General features: G+C 35.3%; 1 protein-coding gene across 2 annotated transcripts in view; it reads right to left on the bottom strand.

Moving 5' to 3' along the window:
• SK (small conductance calcium-activated potassium channel) overlaps positions 1-27774 on the bottom strand; it is a 384830-nt gene that overhangs the window by 31166 nt on the left and 325890 nt on the right. For both annotated transcript variants that reach the window (XM_090402307.1, XM_090402305.1), the window contains exon 4: positions 19821-20242. In XM_090402307.1, the coding sequence (XP_090258433.1) occupies positions 19821-20242 (422 nt within the window). The remainder of the gene's footprint in view (positions 1-19820; positions 20243-27774) is intronic.

The following is a 27774-nucleotide window of genomic DNA, read 5'->3' as shown; positions in this document are numbered from 1 at the left end:
TTAGCTTGATGGCTCACTCTCCTAATTAGCATTTTATCCTGATACCTATCGAATTATGATAGCCTTCAGGCTAAAACACATTTTATCCGAAGGCCATCACAATTTCTTTCAAAAAATCTAATTTGAATGTTATATTTTAGTGAAACGATTTTATTCTGAAAGATATTCGACCAAATATATTTAGCGAAGATTATCTTTCAAATATATTTAGCCTGAAGATTAGCTTTCAGACATTTTTATAGTGATTGTTATTACATAAGTCAATCGATTTAAATGACTTTCATACATTTCAGGATAATATTTTAACTTGAAGAATATACAAATAAACAGTTTAATTAGTCTCGGTAACTCAGTCGACATAGACGAAACAGTGGTTAAAAAGGCCTGGGTTCGCATCCTGTCTCAGACGCGAAGAATCTTTATCAGGGATTTTCAACTAAAGGCGAGTTAGTCGGTCCGAGATTTTTCATCTCGGAAAATCGGATTTTTCGTCCTGCCTACCGACCAGAAGAACACACACAATTTTACAAACAAAAGACAACCAACTGTTATTGACTTCTTAAGATTGGCCGAATGCCCGCATGTGCATTCCAGCCGTTGTAATTCATATGCTAATAATAATGTTTTAATTTAAAGGTTGGCCATCTTACAGTGAAATATTATAGCTCGTAAGATGTCACACACCTTCTAAACATTTTAGCCTGAAGGCTATCGGTACCTTTCAAAAACAAACATATTTACTTGAAGGCTCATACTCGGTTTTAATCTATTCATACATCTTAAACTAATTTGCTTATTTTAACATACCTTGCACTCAAAACATTTTAGTCTAAGAACATCATCCTTTCAATACTATTATTTATCTCTTATAATAAAATTACACGTACCTCATGCAATATACAGGATTTCAAATATTTATTCATAGGGGCCAGATACCATTTAACTTTTCAATTTAGTCTCATTACAGCTTGGAAAGTTACCAAACAACTGACAACAAAACCATTATCTTTCTCAATCCAAGACGAAACTATCAGTTATAGAGAAAGAAGGACAAACATGTAACGAAGTCGAGAATTTGACTGATGACAACAGCGCCCTCTTCAGTGCCTACTAGCTAAGTTGTTTCATATCTGAAGACATTAGAATCCTATCTTTCTTTCTCCAAGCAGCATGTGACCCGATAACGCTGACATATTTGCGTACGTTCCCTTTTGATGACACTACTTTGCCTTTAGCCTTACAGGTGTAAACCTTTAGGATTTCTTCAGGCAGATTCCTTTTATATTTTTTTTCAAACATTGCTATCGGACATTTTCAGGATTTCTAACTGATGGATGGAAGTGAAATTACTTTTGAATACTTCCAGCCATTGTTAAGAAATAAACAAAAACTTAAAAATGTTAAGTTTTTGTTTATTTCTTACGTTAGGTTGTCTCAAAAGTTTTTTTTTAAATAAGGAAAGAAGTTAAAGACAAAAAAGAAGTGTAAAGAGAGAGAGAGAGACGGGGACAAAAATAGCACGAAGCAAAGAACGTCTCACTCACTCAAGCTCATAACTTCTAGATCAAGTTTCGATGGTTAGAAAACAACTTCATTTTTTGAAATGTAAACAATTCATTTGTGTATTTGAATCATTGAAATCTATTTTGATTGTTGCAATCTATTTTGATTAGTTTGTATAAAAATGTTATAGTATTGTTACAATAAATAAAATTTCGACGTTGTTGCAATCTGGATACGTCATTTTGTCCTAATATTTCTTTGTTGAAATCTACAAGATTATTGCTGTAATGCACAAGATATTCTCTTGTCAAATTTATTATTATTTACAGTAATCTGTATTATTATTATTTACAAAAGTGGATATTATGATTTGTGTTATTTAATACGAATTAAACTGTCACATCAAAATAATGATGATTTTTATTAAAACCACTTTGATATAATAATATAATGTTATAAATAATAGTGGTAAATATAATACTGTAAATAATAGTGATAATATATATTTTGGGAGTTCATATCTTTCATCATCTGTCTTTGGAGTATTAAAGAGTGCTGAGGGTCAGCAAGTAGTGAGAGGGGAAGGAAAAGAAAGGTGGAGTATGATAGTAGGAGGTACTATAGAGGCCTCAGTCGACCTGTTTAGCTATATAACCGAGAAGTTGTGGCTAAACGGTCCGCAGACATAATCTCCAAACACCTGTCCTAAAAAAAAAACAACTTAATTTGACCGGTAGATAAATAAAAAAAAAAAACGTAATTTCACCGAGTAGATAAATCTATCTAAAGAAAAAAAGCTGGAATAACCATGAAGGAGATATACTAATATTTATCAAAGCAGTTCATCCATCTTCGTTACTAAGCCTTATAGTCCTTATAAGGACTGGCTTAAAGGGGCGAAGCAAGAATGCTTTTCATCTTCCCCGTTATCTGTAGAGGACAGTGTATGGATAAGGTGTTATTGAGCAATTAAAGCTCTGATCATGGCAGGAGGGTAACAGCAATAGCCGAGTCTCAGTTAGAACTTCATTGGCTACAGTATTGCCATCCATTACCCTCCAAGGATATTGGATTGAAACTCCACGTTACTAAGCCAGTCGTGATAAAAGTAGTCATATTTCTTATAAGTAAATAAATAAAAGGTGGTTTATTATATTTAATTTTACTTTAAATTAATTCTTTAAATAATAAAAATAACATTAATATTATATAGATTATTATATTGAACAAAATTATATATAAAAAAAAAAAAAAAAAAATCAGCTAACGCCTTTTTATTCCCGTATACGGGAGTAGGCGAGGCCATTTAGCCCTATCTAACTTTTGGAGACTGAGTGGGCAGTTCAATCTCCACTGGTACCCAATCAGAGACAGATGGCCCAAGGCTATCACTAATTAAGCGGTACGCAGTGAAGAGAGACGGCTCAAATGTGCCGCCATCTCGTGGTCCCTAACCCTAACACAATATATTTAATGTCTGAAATAATGTGGGTTCTACGGTCGATTTTCTTGAGTTTACAGGACGAAAAACCCGAGTTTCCGGGAGGAAAAACCTGCTTGCCCGTGCCAGAGATCGACTAACTCGGGAACCGGTCGAAAAAAGGCTTAGAAAAATTTCCTCTAGTCGCCGACTAGACTCGAAACCAAGTCTTCCTTCGTGCGGCCAAGCGCGGTGGTATGCAAACGCCACATCCACTGAGCTACACAGGCTACTCAAAATTATATATATATATAATTATATATATATGCATCAAAACAATTATTAATGCATTGAAATCTATGTTTGTTCAAACCCCCATTATTACTGGATTCCACTATTTCTCCAAATCCATTGTCGAAAGTGATCATAAGATATTTTGGTGTAAAGCATAGGATTGCACCATTGGTGAAATATACGTCGCTTCTTTCCTTTTGTATAGTTAACTGATTATTGTTGCTCATAACATTTTTTCTACTATTCTTTGAGAGAAAATGATTATTTACTCCGATGAACGAACCTTTAGAAAATATTTATGCGTTTTGTTAAAATGATACTAATGTTATTTATCAAAGGAGTTCATTCACCTGCGTTACTAAGAATCTTAAAAAAAAAGAGTAATATAGCCAACGACCTACGTGCTTACTGTACTCAATTAGGACAATGAGTTGTTCTTTTTGAGAGTGTGTTTAATGTAATTGCTTCGTATGAAAGCCAAGTCTGCGTGTTTTGGGTTGTGGAATACAATGTGAAACGAAGGACGTATCCTTCAGACAACCTATGACAATGGTTTCATTATTTAGAGACAGATGGAGCCACGAGTCATCTAAAAATTCATATAATTTAACATGATACATTTACTTTATTCTTAGTAAGTAAAGATATAATGCCACTAATATAATAATAATAAGAAGAAGAAGAAGAACAAAAAGAAGAATAAATAAATTGAAAATAAATATTTAAATAAATATATAATAAATATAAAATAAATATTTTTTTACTATTGTAAGCACGAAGGGACACCTTTTATATAAACGTATTACTTAAGCACTTAGTATTACTTAAACCTATACGCAGTGAGAAGTAGTGACCCAGAAGGTGATGACATGGGAGCAGAGACGGGGGGGATAACTTGATGGCTTAACCATCTAAAGAATTTCAAGAAGTACATGCGAGTAAAGTACGCAGAGATGCCAAAATGGATGATGAACACTCCTAATACAGATACTGCAAGCACGTTTAAAGAGAAGATGCCTCCAATCATCCTACGAGACAAAAACAAATGGAAGTCGCTTATATCAATCATTAAGGATCAAAATAGTGCCTACTTATGGGCACAAAAATACAGACGAAAACATAAAGATTCAGTCCCCCACAAACCAGGGTGATGGACAACCTCAACGTGCAATATCACACATTCTCCTCTCCCAGCTCAGAAAAACATCTAAAAGTAGTACTGAGAGGAGTTAGTGAGGATATCACCACCACAGATCTCATCTATCACGGTTTGCCTCCGGTCAAAATAAGCAGTATGTTTAAAGCTGACAAGAGGCCGATACCGCTTTTCATGGTGAAAATTCAAAGCTGCCATAAAAATATTTATGATTTAACATCGATCTGTGAGCTCAGAATAGCGCCTGAACCGTTATGAAAAAGAACATCAGCAGGGTAGTGCAACAGATATCAGAAATATGGTCATGCTTAAAAATTATGTAGATTAAAGGTGTTTGAACTGTGGAGAGAACCACCCTAATAACACCTATACAAAACTTAGAACCATACCGGCCAGATGTGCCGACTGCAACGCCCCTCATCATGCAAATTACAAAGGATGTCGTTAATACCCAAAAAATAAATTGGCTGTAAGAAATAATCAAACTTCCTCTCAACCTCGTACGCAGTTAAAGGAAACAGAATTTCCTCAGACTCAAACAATATTAAAAAATCTAGAAGATACCCATCAAATGAACAAAATGTATGCCGAAGCGGTACGCCCCAAGAAAGCAACATGCCAGGAACAAACACATCCTAACCTGATTGCAGTTATTACTGCCTCTCTCGCTACCATGCTTCAAGATTTCAGTAAATCAAGTCCATCAATACCTTCTACAAAAAGATTCCTTCACGAAACTCAATTTATTTTAACATCACTTACTTATGATTAGAAATATCTTCCAAACTCCATTTTAATTGCCGCTTGGAATGCCAACGGCCTCTCCAATAAAACTATTTGAACTACAAGAATTTTCAATGAGATGATGGTAGGGGAAGCGATGCTACCATAGTAGGGAAGTGACTATGAGCAAGGTTTGTGTTCACGGGTCTGGTTTGCCTGTTTGTGGGATGAAAAAACTCAGGATAAACTGGGGAAAAAACCCTGCTGTCCACGCTCAAGACCGACCAACTTGGCTATGGCTAAAAAAGATCCTTCAGCTCCTCAGTCTCCGACGGGAATCGAACCTGGGACACTCCTTCTTCAGGCATGTGGTTGCGAAGCGCACAGCCACTAGGCTGACCGCGCGGACTTTAATGAGATACAATCCAGATATTATACTAATAAATGAAAGCCACTTACGACCTGCGGACAATCCGAAATTGCGAAGATAACTGCTCTACAGAACTGACGGACTTTATTACAGAGGCGATGGCACTGCCATGTTTGTTAAGAACCGCATTAAAAACAATTCAGTAACCAAACTTACAACCACAATTTTAGAGATTACAGGCATTGAACTATAGACCAACGCTGGTAAGCTTAAAATCTATGTTGCTTACAACTCACCAACCAAAACTTTACTGTTTGCTGATTTAGATGCCATTCTAGGCATAAGGGAGTCCATCATCATCATCGCTGTGGATCTGAATTCCAAGCATCCAGCTTGGTATAGTAATACAACCAATAAAAACGGTCGCATGCTATATAACTACACAGGCTCACAATCACAGAAACCAGGTAAGGAAAAATAAATTAGCATGTCTTACTCCTGAAGATCATTCTATCTGGAAATTAAAAAAAAAAAATCTCAGAAATAAACACAAATCCCTCCCCCCCCCCCCATGCAATCAGATCGCTGTTAAGCACATACTGACGTTGAAAAAGCAGAAGCTATAGTAAGTAATATCTGTAAAAACAGTGCTGTCCTGCATGCGAAAATGTAAACATCAATCATGTTTACAAGGTGCAACGGCATGCACATTAAAACAACCTAACAGAAATTCAAATCTCATTAAGCAGGCAGAAATAATTACCAACAAAAACAACAACAAAAAAAGTTCCAGATCCGGATGGCATCACAAACAAAGTCATCAAATTGCTACCTCGCAAAGCTATAGTGCATCTTGCCAACATTATGAATGCAATCCTAAGAATACAATACTTCCCTCCTTCCAGTTCGCATGCCCGCAAAGATCCCCATTTTCCTCAGAATTATCGCCCCATGAGTCTGCTATTCAATCTAGGAAAAATTGTCCTCTCCAACCTTCAGGAATCAACAGACAGATTAAACATCACACAAAGTGAACAATTCGGCTTTGGTTGCAATCCCAGTACCACCCAACAAATTCATCGTTTAGTAAAGTATGTTGGAAGCAACACACCGGTGCTGTATCCCTTGACATTGCGAAGGCTTTTGATAAAATTTGGCACTATGGTTTGCTTTACAACCTCATCACTGCCAACATATTAGTGAATATGATACATTTAATCAAGTCATTCCTTACCGATAGAAAAATGCACGTCAAAATGCACGCTGGAGTTCCACAATACTCCTTACTGGCCCCGCTTTTGTTCTCAATCTACATGGCAGATATCCCACAGTATGGGATCCATCACAGCTTTATACGCAGACAACGTGGCAGTATTAGCTAGATCACTCCGTCCTCACCTTGTAATTAAAAAAAAAAAAAAAATACGACAGTATCTCAATGTTAGAAAAATGGTTCTCAGATTGCAGACTGCAAGTAAACTCTCAAAAAAAGTGTAGCAATACTCTTCACCAAAACACTAGCATCTCCCAAGGGAGAGATGCTTCTGTTTGGTACCAAAATCCGATGGCAAATAGAAACCAAATTCCCCGGAATACTACTAGACAAAAGATTGTGCTTCAGCAACTAGGTCAGGCACATCTGTGTGAAAGTATCCAAAACTATTGCTCAACTCTATCCCTACACAGCAAACTAAACACAAGGAACACTATTACTCTATCAAATGGGGATTCGTCGTATAAATACCTAAGTCTCTCCAAGCTTGGAGCCACACCTCCAAATTCAACATACTAAGATTACAACGAGTGCAAAACAAATGCTTGCGAATGATATTGGATGGTCCATAGTTCGTAAGAAATGATCAGATTCACCGTGATACCAATATTCAATAATTCCTCATTCTTTCGCTCTCTAGCAGTAAAAGTCTTTTTTAAATGAGGCCACGCACCCAAATCAAATAAGCTGCACACTATAACGAATACGATCTGTATAAGCACAGAAGACCTAAAGCCAGTTTATTTTCCAATGATATTCTTTAATCCCTTAGCTCCTACAGGGTGAGCTAAATGCTCATAAATTACTCTGAACAACACATCTTCCGTTTCAGTTAACGGGGATTACAAAAAGCGGAAGCTTCACCCTTTTGCAATAGTACCGTTCTGCCTTATACACTTGCTACGTAATAAAATCAAATATTGGCTTTTATTTTATCGTTTAATGGGGCATTTTTGAACAGAATTTATTGTTTGAAATAATATTCGATTCGGAATGAAAACGCTGTCACTTTGTTATAAATTGTACTTTTTTTTTTTTTTTACTGGTGTAATTCTCCAGAACTTCGATTATTTCAAAAATGCAAACATCCCTTCGGCATTAAAATCGATGGTAAAATTCTTTGCTAAGTTTGCGACACCTCTTGAACTATAAACAAAGATATAATTTTAAGTTATAAAAATTGTTATGTTTTCCCGTAATTCTACAGTCTACTGGATATCTTTCAAATATTTGGAAAAGTGTTTATATCTCCCAATAGCCATTCATATCTAAAATCTTTATGATAAAATAGTCAGTAGGTTGCAACAACAGCAACATCAATAAATCAATCCAATACACCCGAACGGCTTTGATTCTTTCTGTTATTAGTCATATACGAGTGCATATGTGCAAGCACGGTATACATTTATTCCCTTGCACATAAGACTCGACCCTATAGAACGATTTTGGTCTGAAGACCTTTTAAGTTCCCAATGGAAAGCAGTCGATGGTTGGACGTAAAGGAACACTATACAGTAACGGAGTTTATCGTCCACCGAGACCATTCTATTAATCTAGAGTGCATTTGGCTGCCCATTATTTCGTCTAACAGACCTTCGTTCCATTGTTCCGATGCCATAAAAAGGCGTGTAATGGAGTTTTGGATGTCCTATAACCATTCCTTGTTGTGCCATAGCAAGTGATTGTCTCCACTCTGACAGGCTACTGCGACTCAAACAGAAACCGATATAGTTCAAGTATCTTTACTTCAAAAGGTAAAATATGATAAATAATGCAAAGAAAAGAGAGAAAAATATAAGGCAAGAAGTAATAAACACGACCTTATTTTGAATTTATAAAATTCGTCGGAAGCAGCCTTCAAATCCACAGTTTTTTTTAATATATTTAATTGATATAAAAGTGTATTATTATTTTTATTAACATAAGTGAATATTAGAAATTTTCTGTCGCTTTCGTTTTTTTTTATTTTATTTTATTTTTTTAGTTTTTTTTAAACCACTAGACTGTACATAATCGTAAAGGACCGAATAATCACAATGTAATGTAATACTGTGGTATAGATTGAAAGTTTGATTGTTGAACACATTATTATTATTATTATTATTATTATATGGCTCGTGTCGTAGGACTATTTTTTTTTCGCCGATTCCAACTTTGAATAAACTTGCTTTTGTATTTTAATTAAATTAAATTAATTAATTAATTATTATTATATATATATATATTTTTTTTTTCAGTATTTTCATATTATATGTTCTTTTTATTTGTGTTTCCTGAAAATTATCTATGCTTTGAGAAAAGCTTAAAATCCGGACGTGTGACATGAATGAACAAATCATAAATTCCGTTTGAAACAACAGCTATTGTGACGTCATATTACCGTAACAACAGCAAAATGAGCTAAAATGGCAGAGATACGATTGAGCGTTACTATTTTCAAGCATTCGAGGCCAACTTACGCTACAAATATTGTTTTTGAATTAAGGAAGGAAGGAAAGAAACACATCACCACCGATATTTTAGTGTGCTATGCATGTGAAGGGGAATCTCGATCAATTCGAAACTTCTCCGCTCCCACAAGTTTAACTAAAAATTGGTGAGGAAAGGCCATAAACAAGCTAACCTTTATTTTTAACCAAAGAATTGATTGGTCAACTTTTATCTCTTCAACATACAGAGATTAGATTTTAAAACAAACTTTAGCTGAACTAAAATTTAAATTTTTTATAAAAAATTATTGTATAGTTAATTTTTAAAATATTTAATTAAATAATAGTTAGATTTTCAAGAAAGTATTTATATATTGTAAATTTAGCACTATAAACCATAATGAAATTTTAATAATAATTTTATACGCTGTTAGAAGGAGGTAAACTGTCTCTTGGGCTGGATCAATCGACCGTGAGATGCGGTGATTGATTCATTCAATTCTATACCCTTGGAGGGTAAGGGATGGCAATTCTGTAGCCAATGAAGTTCTAACTGAGGCTCGGCTATTGCTGTTACCCTCCTGCCATGATCAGAGCTTTAATAGCTCAATAACACCTTATCCCTACACTGTCCTCTACAGATAACGGGGAAGATGAAAAGCATTCTTGCTTCACCCCTTTAAGCCAGTCCTTATAAGGACTATAAACTGTCTCGTAAAGAAAAGTCCTTTTTAGGACTTCCAGGGTAACAAATGGCAATGCTGTAGCCAATGAAGTTTTAACTGAGGCTCGGCTATTGCCGTTACCCAGCCATGACTAGAGCTTTTTAGCTCAATAACACTCCATCCACACAGATTTACTTCATTCAGATGACGGGATAAAGAGTCAAAGGACTCAGTCCATCGCCCAGTTCTTTTAAGAACTTTAAGACTGTCTCGTAGTTTTAAAAAGAGAAAGGGAAGGAAGAGAAAAATAGTGTTCTAGTAAAGAAAATTGGCTGAGATGAGATTGCTCTCACAAAAAGCACTTTTTTTTGTTCGTTTCAAAATGTTATATAGAGTTGACGTTTTAACCGAAATGTTTCATTCGATGAGTTGATAGTACGGAAAAAAAAGTGCATCGTGTACTGAAGATTAAAATCCACGCTCACTAAACTTGAATTTAAAATGAATATATTTAAAATTTTCATTTTATCTGTTCATTCCATTAATTATTTCTGCGTCTTTAGCTGCAAGCTTCTTATTGGTAGGTGTTCATCACCAATAGCAAATCGTTCGATAAAATATTCTTCCAGTGGAATGATACAACAAGTTATTGAAATGCTGAGCATGTTTTAGCGTCAGTATCACTACAGCTTCGGTTTGTTTTTCCCAGTCAGAAGATAACGTGCACTCTTTAAGAGATATCAAGTTTGACCTACAATATTTTGTTTAAGTTCGGATTAATCGCCAGCGCTTGAAGCGATATTTTGGGATCGATAACGAGGTGTCATCTTTCCAGCCTTGAACTTTTTGAATGGTTCAAATACAACCTTTTTGCTTCAAGGCAGTTTTGTTCTTTTACTTTGCAAATGATTGAAGCTGCTACGGTTATACTTTGCTCAAATTCGAACTCAAAAACAATAATAATAACAATAAATAAATAAAGAAATGAGCTGTCAGATTAGATTTTGGTTACTTACTTTTAATAAACACAAACATCACTTAACCATCCTCTCTCCCGACTTAAAAGAAACAGTCATCGTTGGTCTGTTAACCTTTGACCTTAAACCAGTTACACAATTTCATGTGAATTCATCAAAATTAAAACCCTATGGAAGAATTCGTTTTTTTTATCCACATTTTTCCTCACATCCTAATAATTATGACAGTTTTAATGAGTGAATCCACAGAATTTTAACAATTTCGGAAGGTTTTTCAAATTAATCACAGCTTATTTCCAGATTTTTTCAGTTACTGATTTTTTTTATTGCCATGTTAATGCTCGGGGTGTGTACTTTGTAATTTCTTATTTGTATTTTCAGACCAACTTTTTTTCCAAGATGGCAGCTACCTGCTTTAAGTGTTCCAAGTACTCTTTTCCCCCATTTATACTCCAACTTGCAGACCTCAGATTAAATCCACAAGTTGGATTTTCCAGTCTGTTTTAATTATACATTTAGTGAAATAAATTTGTCCAAAATCAATTTAATTAGAGTTTCTATGATGAAAATATTGCCTCAAAATAATTTCCAAATAGTTCAAATCTTTTGAAGCCAGAAAAAAGTGAAGCACCAAATAAAACTGAAAATTTTATGAAAGGTACTCTTCATGGGGAGGGGGGTCTATAAAGAAAAATTGATCTCATTCCGTTTCTTTTGTAACAAATGATTATTGAAAGAGTTATATGTTTTAAAATTAAGTGTGGTAACAATATAATGAAGAAAAGGGCAGGATATAAACAGGATATAAAGCATTAAAATTATCAATGTTCAAACCTGTAAGAAATGGCATTCAGTTGACAACAGGATCATACATTTCATTGAAAAAATAACTTAGAAACTGTTAGAAGAAAGGCCTAGATTAGAAAAAAGTTCCTTTAGTCGGTGACTTGAATCGAACTCATAGCAGTCTTTCTTCGGAGGGTCTAGCACAAATGCCATTTCCACAGAGCTACAAATACACCTCCCCACAAGAGAAAATACCACATGCTTTAGCGATTTTTAATGTATGAGTAATAAAGTATTACTTTTATAGTCTAAAGATAGAATGCTATTGTAATAGCAAGGTTTTTATTATTGCAAATAAAGGCAATGTCACTGTTGTTCTACCCTTAGTTCATGGAGGCGAAAGCTGGATGCGTTCCCTCTGAGATTGTAGCACCAGTGCAATCATTAGCGTGGATACCACCAATAGTCAGCTCACCAAGTTCAATACTTTGTTATATAATATTATTTCCTTGGTTCAAAAACTCATAACTTCTCATGTCAGACTATTTAGGATATATGAATTGCCTGCACTACATCAATCGGGATGTCTCCTTAAGCCAACTGTTGATTCCATAAAGAGTTCTATACAAAATCGTAAATTCCTTTACAAACCTCCCATTTTCTTTTTAGAAAAGTCTTATCCTTTTATCAAAAATACCTGAGAATTAATTTCAAAACTTAAAAGATTTAAAACACATTTCCACTGATGTGGTGGTCAGTTTTAACAGCATCTCATTCTTTATCACTGTTCCTTTGAATCTTCTGAATTTCCAGTTGGCTTCTTATTTTTTAACTTTGTTATGAATTCAGGATACTTCACTGGGAATAGCGACTTCATAAACAACTGAAGAAATTGCCATCGTTGTCTCCGATTTAATCAACTTTTGTCTAGAATGCCAGCCTGGTTGGCCGAGTGGTTAGCGTATCCGCTCTCCAGCCAAAAGGCTGCTGGTTCGAATCCCGCCGTGGGAATGGATGTCTATGAAAATGCTAATAGTGGTGGTGGGCGGTAGATGGCGTTGGTGTAACTGCGATTCGTTGTAGTTAGTGGAGACAGAGCTGTAGAGCAGGTGCCCTCCCTCGATGAGTCTAACGGACTCCCTGGAGGTGTCATATAATAATATTTAAGAGAAAGAAGGTTTAGAATTTATCCTTAATTTCCAATCCTTTGTTTTGGATCTGTCATGGGGATACGATTGCCTACACGGAATCTTAAGCAGCAAGAATTATATATCTTCCTGCAAAATATGAATATACTTCCTAGAATCAAAAGCATTTTAGAAATAGGTTCAAATAGAACTTGGTCCTTTCCAGATGTTCTTGCCAACTGAGAAACAAATGGCTCTCACTACATCCGTAGATATTAAACATTTTCTGGTATTTTTTATTCGTCAAACACCACTATATCGTCCTTCAAATTCTACGAAAAGCGAGATGACCCTCATAGGATTTCTCTCCCATATATTAAGGACACATGCGAGCGTGTGTTTTATGTCTTTTGTAACTCTCAGCCACACCCCAAAACTCATAGCGTTATTTCTTGCATTTTTTTTATTTGTTATATTTGAATTTACGGCATTATATATTATTCAACAAAGACATTTTGGAAAACATAAACAGAAATATCTTCTCATTTAATAATATAATCTTATTTAAATATTTTTACTTTAATTACATGTATTTCAGCTACACTCTATTGAGATGAAGCATTCTTACAAACAATTATAAGTACTCTACGTGCTTTCAATCACGAGATTATAAGCCCTCGTTTGTTTGCAAAGTCCTCGAAGATGCAAAAAATAATAATAATAAAAGAATTCATAAGATATTTATTAGTTAAACTATTAATGTTGCATTCTGAACAACCAATACCATTGTTGAACTAATCGCTTATTGTTCAATATATCCTAGAATTTTAAACATATTATTATAGTGAGTCATATATTTTGCTCTTTTCTACGTATAATCCGAGGATTTCAACCGAATGTCTCCCTTAATACTCTGAACATGAGATAGAACTTCACGTTACAGTTGTGTCTGCTAAAGAAGTCTTTAGCTAAAGAGTCTTTTTATTGGGCACTGAAGTGACAACATCCTCAGACAGATCCTACGGAAAAGCTGACATAGTTATTGTCGATATTTGAGGAAAGAAGTGTCAGATTAGCTATTGTGTCCATCTAGACCAATACAAGTAATATCGATCCCACTAGCAAAAGAAACAGACACACACACACACACACACACAAAAGAAATTCTGTCGTATTCGCAAGACAAGGTATTGGGGATATATATTTTGGTTCGCTAAGAAACCACTAGGTGGCGTTCGTGTCGGTCCAACGGAAAACAAAGTAAGAGGAGAAAGTCGTTTAAAACTTCCGTAATAAAGTTAATTGCTAAAAACAGACTTACGCCGCTAACTAGATGGTAGTTTATCAGTGGATTGCATTGTGCTGTAGCCTTCACCTTCTTTTTATGGCTATAGTGTTCGGGATGCTTTAGAGAGATAAAAGCCTTAATTAAGCTACCAATTGAATGGCGTAAGACGCGAATAAATACTATTCTGAACACGTAGTATCCGAGAGACTCGGCACCAGTGATAGCTTTGTAGTTTGTTTTTAAATTTACTGTGAACAAGGGAATTAGTCGTATTTTTTATTTTATTTTATTTTTGGTCTTGAAGGTCTTGATACCTTCTGAACCACAGAAATTATCATCAGTACGTTGTTTGCTATTGTCACAATAGGAAATCATAGCTGATGGGTTTACTCTTCGAATGTACGAGACATAATAAACACTGACAACCGTGCAAACACATTTAGATCTGTCTACACAGTAAATAAGATGACCTTGCGAACGTGTACTGATATAAAGCACTTTATTATTGTTACCTGCAAATTGCCTTCATTTTTAGAACCCTTTTTAAATGCAAATCGTATTTTTCTAAGGTAAAGTAGAACTTTAATTAAATTTGAGCGCAGAAGTTTGGAAACAGTAGCATTTATCTTACTATTGGAACTAGAAAAAGGCTCTATTGCTATGGAAACATGACGTCATTCTGAAAGGAATCATCCGACGTTTTTTGTCTAACTAGCTTTAGGAAAAGGGGCAGGCAACCGATCTCCACTATCAACAGTCATCAATATAGTACAACAAACAACTGCCGCCATCTTGTGATCCTAAGTCATAACACTCATATTGTCGTTTGAAACAGTTTTTCTGAGATGTGTTAAAAGCACAGGTTTCCGAAAGTAAAACACTTGCTTGTTTATTCCAGAGATCGACTAACTCTGGAACTGGCTGGAAAGGAAAAAAAAAAAAAACTATAACGCGCTTTCACATTATGATGCCAGGGACGTTAACATAAAGCTAACACAGACTACTATAGGAATTAAAAACAAAAGAATTTTAGAAATGCGCAGTATTGATAATACTATTTAAAGTCCAGATTAACACTATTAAGAAGTATTCTAATCAAATATATACAAAGCACTGTAGTATATGAAATGCTGTATTAAACAAGACAAAGCTTTCACCAACTGACATACGCTATAATGAAATGTTAGAAAAAATATCAGGTCATACGTGGTCCAAGAAATGGCTTGACTATAATGTCACACCATGTGGAAATAAGTAAAACCAATTGCATTTGAAGTAGAAGATTGATTGGGTGCAAAACAACGAGTGTTCCTTTGTTAGAACGGGATGCAAGTCGAACGAAAAGTATACTTGAGACGGTGTAGATTAGCAATCGGTCTTATTCTGGAGGCTGAAGATGACAAATGACTTTCTGGTTATTAATGGTTTCTGAAGTAGATAGGAAATAATTTTTTTCTTCTGTTTTATGAGAGATGACATCGAAGAACTTGTAATTATAATTCTCACATTGTTAGCATCGGCAAATTAAAATGATTTATTTAGTCTGTTCCACAGAAAATATCGGCTTGTCGAGTGGATAACGAATCCATGTGTCCTTGAACTGTCTTTCGAAGAAACTGAAGTAACACTCATTTTTTATTTATTATTATAAAACCCAATAGTGGCTTCGTTACTTTTAATACTCTATCGATATAACACGAGCTTTGTTTATATTATGTTAGAATCACTTTGTCTGTCTGTCTGTCCTGTATTATATAACCATTAGGCTAGTTAAAGGGATTTCTATAAATTTGGTATTAGTGAACTTATAAAAATGTAGGAGCCATTTATATAGGAAAAATTTAAAACGAAAATTAAGAGTACAAAAATGAATTTAAGCTATAGTATAATCCGTAGCACACCCATAATATATTCAGCGTGAAGCCTTGTATTAAATATGCATATTTAAGGATATTTTATTTATTTATTGCATGTGCTAATAAAAGTACACTTCAAAATTTACAGTTGTACAAAATAACAAGAAGCTCACTCAAATATAAATATATATTTATATTTATATATATTTATATCTGGATATGGACGACATTTTCCTAATTTGGGAGCACGGCTTGGAAAACTTACAAACCTTTCTGGATCATTTAAACAATTTTCGTCAAAATATAAATTCCCCATCCGAACCAAAAATTAAATGTGTTCTGACTTTTCTTATTCCATATAAGGACTGGCTTAAAGGGTAGAAGCAAGAATGCTTTTCATCTTCCCCGTTATCTGTAGAGGACAGTGTAGGGATAAGGTGTTATTGAACTATTAAAGCTCTGATCATGGCAGGAGGGTAACAGCAATAGCCAAGCCTTAGTTAGAACTTCGTTGGTTACAGCATTGCCATCCATTACCCTCCAAGGGTATTGGATGGCAATACCCTTGGATTGGAAAATTTTATAATCACAAAGAAGTTGATAAAAATTAACCTTGAAAATATAATATTAATAAAGGAATCTTTAAAATTTAAGAAAATTAAAACATATCTTTAAAGAATTTAAAAGTTTTGATTAAAACTATTACATATGTGTTGCACAGAGGGCGGCGGGCAGGAGACAGATTTGGAGCTGGAAGGAAATGTCATCAGGAAGGTGAGGGACTTTAGATACTTCGGTTCAACGGTGGAAGAAGATGGAGGGGCTGAGAAGGAAGTGGGATGCAGGATACAAGCGGATTGGAGGAACTGGAGGGAGATGGCTGGAGTGTTATGCAATAAGAGGGTGGCGATCAATCTGAAAGGGAAAATCTATAGGACAGTAGTGAGGCCAACTATGACGTATACTATGGAAACTGTGGCTCTGAGGAAAAATAACATCAGCAGGATGGAAGTAGCAGAGATGAGAATGCTTAGGTGGATGTGCGGTGTGATCAGAAAGGATCATCTGAGAAATGACTATGTCAGGGGAACAGTGAAAGCTACGAACTTAAGAGCGAAGATATAGGAGGCAAGGTTGAGATGGTTTGGTCATGTGATGAGGAGGGAGGACGAATATGTGGGAAGAAAGGTCATGCAGATGGATGTGCAAGGAAGGAGGAAGCGTGGGCGGCCAAAGAAGAGATGGCGGGAGCTGGTAGAAGAGGACTTGGATGTGGTGACAGCCCAAGACAGGAGGATGTGGAGGAGACTTATCATCAACAGTGATCCCACTTAAGTGAGAGAAGCTGCAGAAGAATAGTTTTGATTAAAAATACTGAAATATTTTAATATCTGCTTTTGTATACTATTTAACTTTATCCATGTACACGTGAAAAGTCTTTTAATACTTTGAGAATCTAAATCCTTGAATAAGTATTTATTTCTACTTAGATTAATTTTGAGAATTCAGACGCCCCTTAACAGCAGCCGGATAATGTCATTTTAGAAGGCAATTTGCAACTTTTAATTGGGTACTTGCTACTACATGTAGTATTTAATGCCCAATTTATGACTTATAAAACTGCTTTTTTAACAGTTTTCATCATTTTCAGTCAGTCCAGGACAGTGTAATCTCTTCTCCCATTATGTAAATTATTCCATATTTTGCCTCCGGAGAATGGGTAAATTTAAGCTCACCCCATCGATACCCACATTTCCTTATTGTGATGACTTCGTATAGCAGTGGGTGTTAATCTTTTTAGTGATCGGCACCCCTTGAATCTAAAAATAAGTTCTCGCACCCCCTTGAAAAATGTGTTTCTATTTCTTTATTTAGGAAATTACATCTATTGCAAGATAATTTATTTATTGAAAATAAACACATACATTTACATGTACATACAAAACAATATCTCAATTTTTAATGGCTATGTTGTCGTTTATTCATAATAATACTTTTGAAGCGAGGCTCCTTTTTTGAAAGAGCCACGCGTAACTCATCACTTGCATTTAAGCGATTTCTGGCTTTTGTTTTTATGTGCAAAAGTGATGAAAATCCCATTTCACACAGGTAGGTGGTGGCAAATGGTAAACGTGTCTGCAATGCTGCTTTTGCCAGCTGTGGATAAGATTCAACAGCAGAATTGTTCTCAGTCCAGTTTTTCAAATTGGATTTGAATACGCGCATTGGCTCGTATTTCAATAAGATCGTCTTTTATTAAATAGCTGTCGTCCATCAAATCTGGGTCAAAATTTAGAAACTTCTCTCGCACCCCTGAAAATGCTTTCTCGCACCACCAGGGGTGCACGAACCCCAGGTTAAGAACCACTGTCGTATAGGTTCAAATATCCATCTCAATAGAAGATGTAGCGGAATTGAGATTCATCAAACGAAACAACCGGTTGATAATTTAATTGTAATATTCTGATACTAAATAGGTAAAGGTGTTTTAGTTATTTTTAAATATTACTTTAAAAATTACTGAAATTTCGAAATAAAATATAATTGGCTTTATTATTTTATAGAATAATTGAGTGATATTTAGATAACACTTGTAAAACATAATGAAAATACATGCACAACATTATTTACACATCAAATTCTCGTTTTTATATCCAGTGTTTATATTTCCGTTATTTACATATTGAATAAAAACTGTCTTAAATAACGATAAAATAAAAATAAACTGGCTTTAATATTAATAATATTGTTTTTATTTTACCTCAAAGATTGTTATGCATTCTACATGCCTTATCTGAAATTTTTGGAGACATCTTCGTTGAAGTTCCTGTTATTCTGGTAGCAGGAAGTTCAATTTTGTTGATAACAAAGTTCTGTTTGTTAGTTTAGAAGATTATCCTTTGCTATGTTACGTTCTACAGTATGTGCGGATGTGCACACACATGCCGTATCGCACGGGAGTGAAGTATTTTTCAATGCAAATCAGGTTATTCTGTGACTGACTGGACATCCAGAACAAGTAAGACATCCAGACGCTACTGTAAGAATGTGAAGGTTAGATGATATGGAAGAAAGAGTATTTCTACCTCTGCAGCAAACAGGGTTTTTGTTCAATAAGATGATAGCAGTGTGCGAGACGTTCTCTTGGGGAAATTCTTTTGTAAACATGGAACTGATGGCTCAGTTAAGTGCTGAAATAACATGCAGGAAGTACTCACCTTAACAGGAAGTGTGTGTGGGGGGAAGACATCTCACTCTTGTGGGTTATAGGATTTGATCAGTATGCATGCAGAGTTCTAGACATAGCAAGAGTGCGCATGTCAAAAAGGAAAGGAACTGAAACTGACAAGCAGACAGAAAAAAATAATAAGCGAGTAGATCGACAATGTACAAAATACATTACTTTTTTGGAGACTCCCCCTGACGCACTCACTTCTCTCCCTCTCCCTCTCCCTCTCTCTCTCTCTCTCTCTCTCTCTCGATGTGTTTCAGTATTCCTTAGATTTTTACATTACCCGGATCAATCTTCACAGACAAATGAAAGGTGATTGTATATAAGAAAAATGCTACAAAAATTATCATCATAGTGATTCCATATTAAATTTTTTGTGAAAGCCACCTTCTCTGAGAGTCAGAGATAGTGGATTCGTGAAACTTACAAAACATGACGTACTTTATACTGTTGAGATGCCATTTAATAGACACATCATCATAAACATAATTGGAATTATGGCAACTCTCGCGGATCTGTTAAAATTTGTGAGAGTTTTTCTTAAAATCCTTAAGTTTAATTTCAAAGAAATGTTTCAGAAATAAACTTAAGAAATTTCAGAACACGTGAGTATGTGTACATGTACATACATCCATTTATTTACATAATTATGTACATATTTCATACAGATATTATATATACCTCCTATAGCGCACTGTATTGTCGCTAGAGGGCCACTTACCTTTCGCATAGCCTGAGTGTCCAGCTGGCGATGATCCACAGAGACACCATGAATACAAGTAGTACAGTTCCTGGACATATGGTCATGAGGGTTTTCAAAACAAACCTTGTATTGAAATTGATCCTATTCAGGGCTCCTATACTGCGCGACGAAGCATCAGTAAACAGCTTGCTATGTAATAACATCACTCGACATATGAGGTATAGCCTTAGGAACATGGGAAGAGAAAGGGTGACATCAACAGGCACATTTTGGGTTTCCACTCTACCATTGTGATTTTGTAGTTTTGTAGTCCACCTGAACGTATATTGCCCAGGAATGGGATGTACCGCGCACACTGTTATTTCCAGAAGAATTAAGGCAATTCTTTGCCACGTCATGGCAATTCTCCAGTCATCTGCACAATTGTCGATCATAAAAAGCTGCAAAAAAATAAGAAAATGATTACAACTAATAATCATAAGTTATACTAAGTTATTGCCATTTTGGTAGACAATCATCTCTCTTTTATACATTGACTGCTACAATTATTAATCAAAGAATAATCATAAGTTATGTTGATATTAATAATATACTACCAATATACTAGTTAATGTTACGATCGCTAGGTGGCGGGACAATCACAACTCCAACATGTTAACGTATACAATGGCTGGACAGGAATCTTCAGATATACTTTTAAGAACCTCGGCAGTGTCTTATCTTTCCAAACAAAAGTAAGTCTTGATTAAAAAAACATATGGCACTGTCCTGCCTTCCAATAGCATTTTGCGATATCAAATTCCTAATGTATACATGACGAAGAATAAACATTAATAATACTTTTACAGAATGCCACTAGATGGCGAAGTGCAACTTAGCTGTCTGTATTGCGCATGTGTCAGGAAAAACAACCGATTTTATCTTACAAGCGACATAGCAAAGCAAGATTATTAAAAATAATTCACCGTTAATGGCATAATAAGGTTTTGAAGTACATTTTTTACTACATTTTAGCAAGAATGACAGTTAATTAGGGATGTCATGTCTTTTCGACTATCCAAAGTGTGGTTTATCTTTAATTATATTAATCTAATATCACGCTGATGCATTCGCTTGTCATTTTTATTGCTTTTATGCTTCCAACATCAGTGTGCTGTTCACCTATCGATTGCTCTTTATACTTTTGCATAAAGATATTCGATTTATCTTCTGGAATTTTTTGTGTTTTTGTAGGGAAATAATTTTACAGCCATTTATTATTCATAATAACATTTCAAATTCTTTTATTAGATACTTTTAACAGGAGTAAGTATGGCAATGTAGTTTAATTAAATCTTACGTGAACATGACGTCATCTATTAATGATAACATAGATATGAAATTCATTGGATCTTATGAAACTTATTACATAACAGACTTGGTTTTGTATTTCATTTTAGACAAGCAGTGAAATCTCTGATGGAAGACGACAAAGAATGATTACTATGTACACAAAGGCATATTCAAAGATCAAGAATGGGAGGCTGACAATCCGACTGCCAAGAAACCTTGACAGCTAATTAATCTTTGAAGAATTCCTTGGAAGGATTATTCGAATGCATGATCGGTTTAGAGAGTGACGCACATGCACGCAGTTCTAGTGAACCCCTTTCAGGTACCCAATTTCACAATAGATATTTGACATTGCACAAGGTCTATGATGTCACTTGAAAAACGGATTCAAGTGACGTCTGCTGATTTCGCAAAATTTCGCTTGCCATATGATGTGAATTGCACCTTTATCGTTCTTGAAACCCACTTCACAAGTCGGTTTTACAAGCGATGCTCCCCCCCCCTCAATTCCCAAGCTAATGCTTGTTGAACTAATGTGTCAAATTTTATTATCGGTAGTGTAGTTTCTTTCATCTGCCCATATAAAATAATGTCCAGCAGTTATTTAACAGGTATTATACTGGAAATGAAAACACAAAGAAAAAAATAACGTTCGTAGAGCCAGGTAGTATGTTTTTGGCAAATTGCCAAGTTTGGTGATAGTCGACTTCATAAAATAGCAACATTAATCACGGTTTGCAAAGGGCAAGTGTATATATGAACTTTTCTAACTTATTCATTCAAGCGTAGACTTGACAGTCTGCTACCACTTTCAACATTCCCTACAATCGACAAGTTGACCTTTATTGTGAATGTGTGTGACTGGTGACAGAAATATATGTACTCATGGGATTTCGACTTTGTTTTCTATATTATCTCATCTACACACCAGATGGTAGCACTATCGTTGGCAAGGAAACGTTTCACTCACTAAAGTATAGAGTCGACAGGCTTCATAAGCTTTCTGATAAATTTTAAAACTTTCAAGTTTCTTTCGATATTTGGCTATAAAATATGGATGGATCCATAATATTCTTCATTTTAACATCTAGAAAGTTTCTTCTTTAAGTTTGTGACTAAATGTACAAAGAGGATAACTTCTTTTTGTGATACAAACTTATTCAAATACTTTTTTCACTTTTTATTAATCTCAAACATTTGGCTGAAGGAAAAAAATGTCCACGTGTAATTTTCAAGTTCCATTTAAACCACGTAATGTATGGCATCTAAAATGATGCTATCTCAAAGGAACTGACATTTATTCGCTTTGGAAGCCAAGATTGCTGTAACTGAATTAGATTTGCGCAGAATTCTGCATTTAATTAATCCGTTTTTTTTTTTATATTTTGAAAAAGCGTGTATGTATGTTCCCCTGGTGAGCGAAAATCTAACTAAACAATTACGTCATCTAAGAAACTTCATTTATCTCTTGAAACTGCTAATTTAAAAATTCCAATAGGGAATAAAATAAATGATTTTAAGAAAAAAAAAACAATAAAATAATTTGGTATTGCGAATACGAAAATGTAAACATATGAAAGCTATTGATTTAAGATTATTGTGTGATATGCTGTACATTGAGTAGAGTCCAAAAGACGGCCTGTGACTAGTGGTGTGCCGCAGGGTTCTGTTCTTGGACTACTATTGTTTAATTTGTTCATTAACGCTATAGGAAAGGATCTGAGAGGAACTATTCATTTGTTTGCTGATGATGCAAAGTTGGGTAGGGCAATAGTGAATGCACAGGATGACAAAATTTTGCAGGATGATTTGGATAGTTTGGAGGACTGGGATAAGGCGAATGAATGTCAATTTAATGTGGCAAAATGTAAGGTTATGCATTTTGGGATGAAAAGATTAGCAGAAGTATACCACATTGGTGAAGCTGTACTCCAGGAGATTGACGAGGCCAGCGATTTGGGAGTGTTGGTAGATAGGGAGTTGAAATTTAGGGGCACATTGCACAAGTGGCTAAATCAGCTCATCAAATCACTTGGTTACTGAAGAATACTGAAGAAGAAAAAATTTGGGCGCCAAGGTTTCTTCTTGATGGAGAGGAGGTGGAGATGATCCAGAGACGAGTGACCAAGATGATAGCAGGTCTATGGAATGAACTTTATGAGAACAGGTTGAAGATTTGTGGGTTGCAGAAATTGGTTGATAAGCGGAAGAGGGGTGATATGATTAAGACATTCAAATCACTGAAGGGTTTCTATAAGATTAATTCAGAAGAAATTTTGAGAACAGGACTGGTGGTGGGAGGACTAGGGGCCATCCATGGAAACTGGGCAAGAGTGTGGTTAGCAAGGATGTTAGAACTAGGTTTTTTACTTGGAGAGTGGTGAATGAGTGGAATAAGCTGCCAGAGTCTGTTGTGGGTTCCATGACTGTGAATGAGTTCAAGGCAAAGTATAGATACTGTGTGAATGTTGAATAGTTGTTCTTGACATAATGTTATTGCCTTCCTCGATGAGTCTAAGGACTCCTTCGAGTTGCCCATAAAAATAATAATAATAATAATAATGATAATAATAACAATGTTTTAATCTGAATGAATTGGTGTTGATAAGCAACTGTCCCGAGTGGTTAGCATGGTACTGTTCGGTCTTCAATCAGACTTAGCAATTCGATTCTTCCTAATATCTAAATAATTATTAAAATCTTTACATAATATTTATCGTTTTAATTTTAATTTATTATTATTTTAACTGAGATGAGGTGTAAAATATTCTTCCCTCAAGTAATGCCTAGAGTTTTTGGAAATTTAACAAAATATAACACGATATCAAATCTAGACAGTAAAGAAAATTCAAAATAATAATCATAGCATTTGGTCTAGAATTCCTACACAGACAAAACAGAATATTTGCTGTAGGTCATTATAATTATAATGAATCACCTGTCAAACTGTTGTATTATTATCCAAAGGACATTTCTCACCGATTAACTAACCATCCTATAGTAATATGCTCATTTTAACAGATATAATCGTTCATGTGGCCATATTTTCATCCGATGTGCTCACCAATAGATGTCTCTGGCGTCGAAAGCTCCATAACTCAATTGATATTGTTGATGTCCTTTTATTGAAAAGATCTGAGTTCGAAAAAAGCATTTTTTTCTTGTATTAATCAAAATATAATGCCTATGGGCTACTCTGTGAAAATTATTATTATTATTATTTATGGTGTTGAAAATTATAACGGTTTATAACTTTGAAGGGAAAAAAAAGGACAAGTAGACAAAAGGACCTTACACAACGGAAGAATTTTTGTATTGCCATCTGGCGGTGAGTCCGAAAATTTTTTGATCCTATCGTATACTTGAGGCAATGTGATCGTCACTACAAATATATTGAACTCTTCCTTTGTAAATGTGTTCAAAGTCTGCATTACTCTTCTCTCTCTCTCTCTCTCTCTCTCTCTCTCTCTCTCTCTCTCTCTCTCTCTCTCTCTCTCTCTCTCTCTCCTCAATACCATTGGAATTCTTTTCAAGAAGACACTTTTCAGTTTTCGAAACAGCCAGAGTTATTTGGAGACAAGTCTGGAGATTAAAGTGAGTGATCAAGCAGGGATGTTACCTTTCTGTGCCAAATAACTATTTCACAGACAACATTACGAGTTGGCGCGGTGTCCTATGTTGAACTTTTCTACCAAAATGAGTCAGGCTATTTCTTTATCTAAATTTACTCTCCGACTATTAATCGCATACTTCAGCGTCTATCTAAAACGAACCAAGAAATATTCTCATCGGGTTCTGTAGGTTGTTGGACTTCCAGCATTGCTACAGAGAGAAAAATACCTAATCCTCATATGCATTTTTCTTTCTGTTCCCAGTGTGTTGTATGCAACTTCGAAATATAACTTCATACATCCTTTTTTTTAAATTTAGGCAAGTTTATCCATAAATATATTATAATTTTTTAGATATTAGAATGGAAGCTATATATTATACTTAAATATTTTAAAATTTATTCAAAATATTTAAAATATTTGATATAAAATACAAAAAAACTTAGACACCTTAAAATATTAAAAATCACATTTTTATATCAAAAATATGAAATAGTGCTAACTTTAATTTTGTAAACAATTCTAAATATCTTACGTACGACAGCATTTAATTCACCAGTTAATTAAGATAAGTGATTATGGACAACATCACGAGATCTAGTCAAATATCGAAACATTTTATTATGGAACAAGTATAAATTTCCTTATAAGGACTGACTTAAAAGGGCGAAGCAAGAATGCATTTCATCTTCCCCGTTATCTGTAGAGGACAGTGTATGGATAAGGTGTTATTGGGCTATTAAAGCTCTGATCATGGCAGGAGTGTAACAGCAATAGCCGAGCCTCAGTTAAAACTTCATTAGCTACAGCATTGCCATCCATTACCCTCCAAGGATATTAATCACCGCATCTCACGGTCGATTAACCTCGTCCCAGCCAAGCCATTCCAGTATAAATTTCGATTAAGCTCGTCATTGAAATAGATACCGGATACCACTATACTTGAAGTGTTACCTGGTAAAGTCGCTTTAAATGGTTTTAGTTTGAGACTAATTTCACTGTTTCACTAAGTTATTTTATTTTTAATTGTAGCATAAATAAAACTAAATTGTTTATTAGAATAAATAAATATAATAGTTTTCGTAAATATTTTTACTGACATTTTCAGACACCAAAAAGTTTCTTACATGATATAACATGAAAAGATTTTGCAATGCTTTGAACGTTAGGCGGTGGATGACGTTCAAAGCATTGCAAAATCTTTTCATGTTATATCATGTAAGAAACAACGTTAGGCGGTGGATGTGAAAATTGGCCTTCTCTTAACCCTTGGAGGGTAATGGATGGCAATACTGTAGCCAATGAAGTTCTAACTGAGGCTCGGCTATATTGCTGTTACTCTCCTGCCATGATCAGAGCTTTAATAGCTCAATAACATCTTTTCCCTACACTGTCCTCTACAAATAACGGGGAAGATGAAAAGCATTCTTGCTTCGCCCCTTTAAGCCAGTCCTTATAAGGATAAGGAAGGCGGTGGATGAGGGGAAAAAAGTCCTTTTTAGGACTTCCAGGGTAACAAATGGCAATGCTATAGCCAATGAAGTTTTAACTGAGGCTCGGCTATTGCCGTTACCCAGCCATGACTAGAGCTTTTTAGCTCAACAACACTCCATCCACACAGATTACTTAATTCAGATGACGGGATAAAGAGTCAAGGACTCAGTCCATCGCCCAGTTCTTTTAAGAACTTAAGAACGTTAGGTGAAAATAAAAAGTCCTTTTCAGGACTTCCAGGGTAACAATTAGCAATGCTGAACCAAGGAAGTTAACTGAGGTTCGGCTGTTGCTGTTATCCTGGGTGATGAGTTTTTTGAGTTAGCTCTCTTAGTGTTTTTGCCTTAAGGGAGCAATTTGAGTCCGGGGAAGGTGATCTCCGGCACGGCCCGCTGAGGGGTTCTTGCCGGTGAATTATTTTCCTCGGAATTTGAGCGGTTCTGCTCAGTGGTCGGGGAGCCCGTCACTGAGTGGAACCAAAGCTGAGATATGGACGGTCTTTCGCCCACTATGGAGTGGCCTAGAGATCGTCCGATTTTTTGAGATTTTACCCTTTACTTAATAATCAGGGTAACATAAAAAGTCCTTTTTAGAACTTCCAGGGTAACAAATGGCAAAGCTGTAGCCAATGAAGTTTTAACTGAGGCTCGGCTATTGCCGTTACCCAGCCATGACTAGAGCTTTTTAGCTCAATAACACTCCATCCACACAGATTTACTTCATTCAGATGACGGGATAAAGAGTCAAGGATTCAGTCCATCGCCCAGTTCTTATAAGAACGTTAAGCGAGTCGAATTACTGATGGTTTTAGAGAGAGTGTAACTTGTTAATTGAATCTATGTAATGATGTCAATGAAATGGAAGGAAAGTCAATTGCCGTATTCGTTTTCGGTCAGTCATTCATTTTCTTTTATTTTGTCTAAATTCAAATGTAGGAAAGAACGGAAGATCTATCATTAACAAATCTTGATTACATCAACTGCTCACATTGTTCAGAAAGATAGGATTGAAACTCGAAACAAGATGCCCAGGCAGTATTGAACTCATTAAGTCGCCATTTAATGCCGACTCAGCTTACACTTCTACTGACATTGATTTCGATCAGCCACAGTCCTCCAGAATCCACATTCGGATTCTGAAGAATTTCATGTAGTAAATAGAAAAAAAAAAAGACAGCAAGTTATTGATACCAATGGACGCATCTGTTAACACAAGCCCAGAGCGTATTCCTCCACTTGTCCTCAGATCTAAGGAGAAACGGCCAGAATTACCTGCATCATGAAAAACAATCACATGAAATTTACTAATGCAAACAATACGACGAAGGGTGTCTGCATCCAACCGAAATCAGTAACAGACTACCGAGTATCAACAAAACTACTAGACCATTTATTGACAATAGTATCAAGAATACACAGGGAAGACAAGCGTCAGATGCCACCAGTTCTGGTAGAAATTGATAAAGACAAACATGAAATATACTTATATAATTTAAAAACAGTATGCGATTTGGTGCTCAAAATGAATTACTACGT

This window comes from Typopeltis vanoorti, chromosome 13, assembly GCF_054136105.1.
Source record: "Typopeltis vanoorti isolate ZY-2024b chromosome 13, IOZ_Tvanoo_1.0, whole genome shotgun sequence".
Lineage (NCBI taxonomy): Eukaryota > Metazoa > Arthropoda > Arachnida > Uropygi > Thelyphonidae > Typopeltis > Typopeltis vanoorti.
Note: the sequence above shows the minus strand (reverse complement) of the source record. Positions and strands in the feature narration are given on the sequence as shown.